The sequence below is a fragment of the Etheostoma cragini genome, chromosome 24, assembly GCF_013103735.1.
Source record: "Etheostoma cragini isolate CJK2018 chromosome 24, CSU_Ecrag_1.0, whole genome shotgun sequence".
NCBI lineage: Eukaryota > Metazoa > Chordata > Actinopteri > Perciformes > Percidae > Etheostoma > Etheostoma cragini.
The window spans coordinates 6648428-6652674 of NC_048430.1; the positions used below are offsets into that span (position 1 = coordinate 6648428).

The 4247-nt window shown below is 40.5% G+C and overlaps 2 protein-coding genes across 2 annotated transcripts in view; one reads left to right on the plus strand and one right to left on the minus strand.

Annotated features, from left to right (window-relative positions):
* The window catches only part of LOC117939691 (probable ribonuclease ZC3H12C), a 10427-nt gene extending 10298 nt beyond the window's left edge, over positions 1 to 129 (plus strand). Inside the window, exon 7 of the mRNA XM_034865180.1 lies at positions 64 to 129. Within this exon, the coding sequence (XP_034721071.1) occupies positions 64 to 129 (66 nt within the window). The remainder of the gene's footprint in view (positions 1 to 63) is intronic.
* Positions 130 to 2662: 2533 nt separating this feature from the next.
* LOC117939364 (probable ribonuclease ZC3H12C) overlaps positions 2663 to 4247 on the minus strand; it is a 2711-nt gene continuing 1126 nt past the window's right edge. Inside the window, exon 2 of the mRNA XM_034864642.1 lies at positions 2663 to 4241. Coding sequence (XP_034720533.1) covers positions 3719 to 4241 — 523 coding nt within the window. The 3' untranslated portion in view covers positions 2663 to 3718. The remainder of the gene's footprint in view (positions 4242 to 4247) is intronic.

Genomic DNA, 4247 nt, shown 5'->3' on the forward strand with positions numbered 1-4247 from the left:
TTCATAAAGATAAACGGTCACAGAGTTATCTTTCTGTATGAAAAGCTATCTTTTTACCCTTAGCTGCCGCCATCTTGGCTGCTGACTGTTTTGACTGATGGTTACGTCGACCAATCGCATGAAGTTTAGGTCAGGAGACAGGGAGCTTGCTCAGCCAATAGATAACCCTAACCCGATACAAGCAGCAGGGCCTTGTAGTCAGTGTGTGTGTATTGGAGGCGACCACAGAGGTGTGGCTAGAATGGGATTTGGCCTACTGATGTCTAATAGCAGACAGAAAATGAATTGGAGATCACACAACTACTGCAGGATAACATTTTATAGACCTTTCTGGGGTAAAAAAACTAGTTTTATATTTGTATTAATTACAATCCACATTTTTGTTTCCCCCAATTGCCAAGACTTAGGTACTGTAAGTACTGTTATTACGCAAAATAGTACCAGGCTAAATTTGACAGGAATCTAATATGGTACTGGGCTTTCTAAATGAAATCTAAATGTTCTTTTAAAATTGTAATAGGTGTGGGATGGAACAACAACAATGCCAATCAATATCACATTTTGAGGCAGTACTTTAATGAACAATCACAGTTACAGTAAGAATGTTACAAATATCAATTAGATACACGATTATCTACTACTGACTAATTTGAAACAGGATTTTCACTATATTATTGTTGTGGCCTGTTTACCATTTAATTATCTGCAGAACAGAAGTGAACTTATCATAATCATTTCCATTATTGCTACCTATGGCCAAGTGCACTTCCAAAGCAAACAATGCTTGTCATGAAGAAAAAATGCATTCCATGCATTGGGATGCATTCCAAAATATCCTTCTTGATCATTTGCTTTTGTGAAATCAATACTAACTGTGATATTAAACAAAACAGAAAAACAAGTCAGCTTTCTATGTAGGTAAGCCTAGAGTTATCTCAACAGCTACAATCATCTCACAGTAACCTCAAGACAAAGCTTCCAGGACAGAAAAACAGCTATGTACACAAATTAAACACTAAGAATCATGCAGAAACCAAAACAAATCAAAACATGCATAACAGTTAGCTGAACATAGTTCAGAGTATTGGATGTGTCATAAGCACAATGCCATGAAGAGGCATTACTTTTGGCCCACACTCAGGTGCCACACTGACACACAGTGCCAGGAGGCCAGAGAGAAGGCGCTTCTTCAATACACACAAAGGCTCTCTCGTCAACAGCACGTCATTGTACAATTATTCATTATTTGTACAATGTGACACGTTGGACAGGAAAGAAACCTGTGGGCTTTATGTAGCTGGCTTGTAATGAACTGTATGATGAGCTCACCTTGTACACTTTAATTCCTTTGTGGCCATTTTGAACTTGCGTTACACTTTGGTTGGGCTCTACCTGATCAAGTACACCTAAGCTAGCCAGAGATAGGCTAATGCTGCATTTAGAATAAATAACGCCCTACTAATGGAAGTGTAAAGTCTGTCTGAAATTCAATTTTTGGGCCATCCCACCAAATGTTACATCTGAAAAGCTCAGGTGTGGAAATGTTGGCAGAACTTTTGTAAGTGCTCAGGGAGCCTCCTGTGTTCAGTACCGCTCTGTAATGCACTGTGCACAAAGATATTTCAATATTTTTGTCCTTAAAATACACAATAACACTTCCCGTTCCAGTTAGCTAGCTAAATGTTTGTCCACATTTGAGCAGTTGTAGTTATATCTCTTTACTGACTGGATCCTTTCTGGTTCTATGAAGACCTCATCTTTTTGTAAAGGCAAACATGGTCTTATACATTTGTAAATCCTCCAGGTAGAGCTGTGGTAGAGTGTTACAGACATTAAAAATGGCCAGCATGGGATATGGAACTGACCCAAATAATAACATTACTTATGGTTGGGGTTTGTTCACTTAATTCATAATTGAATAGAAACAAAAGATAAGTTAATGATAAAACATCAATTATCTATTATTCCAAGCATAATAATATAATATGCATATCCTGTTAAAAGACTTAATAAAGAGGCTAAAAAAAAGCTTAAAATGAACAGACCCCAACCCTAACCGTGAAAAACAGGCCAATACACTTTTGTTTTCAAATGGCCATTTAACAAGTAAACCAAATCCTTTTTCCTCACAAGATTGAGTCGGAGCTCCTTTAAAAAATAAGCCAGCTTTAAAAGCCAAATGCACAGATAAAGAAGCTGCGATACCTAAACATAGGCAGACAACTCCTCTTGTTTCATAACATATTAGAAATAATTGTCTCAAAAGCAAATTCCACAAGATTACGAGTTGGAACATCTCGTTAGGAACATAACTGTTGTCAATGCATTTCATCATATAGCAATACATCAAGATTGTTAGATACTGATCAACATGTCCATGTACTGTATATAACATCAGCGACTTAGTTAATGATACAATTTGTATCAAACAAGGTTTTTCTCTGTCTAGCATGGATTCAGCTGGGATCTGCTACAGACAACAGTTAACGGCGTTAGCCAAAAGCCCAGCAGGGGAGTCTTAAATATATTTACAATACATACATTTGTTCTAATGTCCTCTGTCTGTAGCAGATACCAGAGTTGACCCAAATGAAAAGGGCCAGAGAGAGAGAGAGAGAGAGAGAGAGAGAGAGAGAGAGAGAGAGAGAGAGAGAGAGAGAGAGAGAGAGAGAGAGAGAGAGAGAGAGAGAGAGAGAGAGAGAGAGAGAGAGAGAGAGAGAGAGAAAGAGAGAGATGTCCCTTACTAAAACTAAGGTACACACGACAGGGTCACCCATCTCTACGGCTACAACTCCGACCAAAGTACGGCGGTCATCTCAAACAAGACGACCATCTTTCAGACACCCATTTTTACCAACATGGAAAAAGCCCCACAAATGGCCACACAACACACACAGAGATTAATACAATACACAGACCTTGGTCAAATAGTAGTTTGAAATGTGATGATGGATTTGAAAAATGACACAATAAGAAAATTATCCAGTGAATCTGTGACACTTTTCTGAATAGTTATGAGGTAAAAAAAAAAATCCCATCTATCTGGCTTTAAACAAAGAAAAGAAAATTTGCAAACACTGTTTGACTTGGCTCTGATAGTAATTACAGTGTACAATGCACATTATGTGTGTATATATACACACTACAAATCAGAATCATAATAATAGGTGGTAGAAATGCTTAAATTATCCTTCATACCAGTCATATTTGATGTATGCGATGCAACTCTAGGTTATGATTTGGCTGTAAAAAAGAACCTTTTGAAATTGGTGCATTAACAGTCCTGCATGTTACACACACATAATACACTACTAAACAAATAAAAAAGACTCACTGGGCGGGTCTGGAAAAAGTTGCACTTTGTGTCAAAGTCAAAGATTTCGTCAAATGATTTGCTCTCCCCACACTTCTTAAAGTTCAGTTGATTTAGTTGTCCCTGTGCAATAACCAGAGCTGGATTTGGATTAGCTTTAGCATTTCTTATCCTTGAAACCTATACTAGGTCTCCTTAATGTCATAAGAAAAGAAAAAGCTCAACATGTAAACAATCCGAAAGCATTCCAGTATTTAAAATACCACCATGCAAACCCAACGTCCTTTCAAGTGTTGCAAAGGCAAAGTTTGCTCTTCTGATGCAAACCACCCAGTTTATGTTTTCCTATTTTTACTCAGACTACATGACTGCATTGTTTTCCTTTGGGAGTTCACACTTTGTTCTTCAGTACCCTGTTTGGGCTTTCTCTGCAAGTATAGCAGCTGCCAGCTGCTGGGGGTCTGCGATGTGGGGGCTCCTGGCCATCACACGGCTCACCAGCTCCGAGGGGAAGATGTTGCACAGGTTGACGTACACTTTCTCCCTCATGTCCCCGTAGCGACTGCGTGCAGGGGATTCTGGGAGCTGGGACATGTAGGAGGGAGGAGCGTGGGAGGGCACTGCTAGGTGAGCGCTGTGAGGCGGGTATGTTTGGAGAGGAGTGCTGGACGGGTGAGGCGGGTGCGGAGAGTGGGCTTGAGGCGGTGGGTGGTTTAAGTAATGTGTCGGGGATGGGTGGAGAGCTGGGTGGGAAGTGTGGTGCTGGGTGTAGCCGTCCTGTGCCCAGGGAGGGGTGTGCCAGGATGACTGCTGTGTGTCTGGCAGGCTCTGATAGGCAGACGGCTCATACCTCGACGCCGGCAAAGGAGGCTGTCTGTAGTACGAGTCCCAGCTGGGCAAAGCTTTTGTCCGGTGGTGATGGTGCGATGTAGAG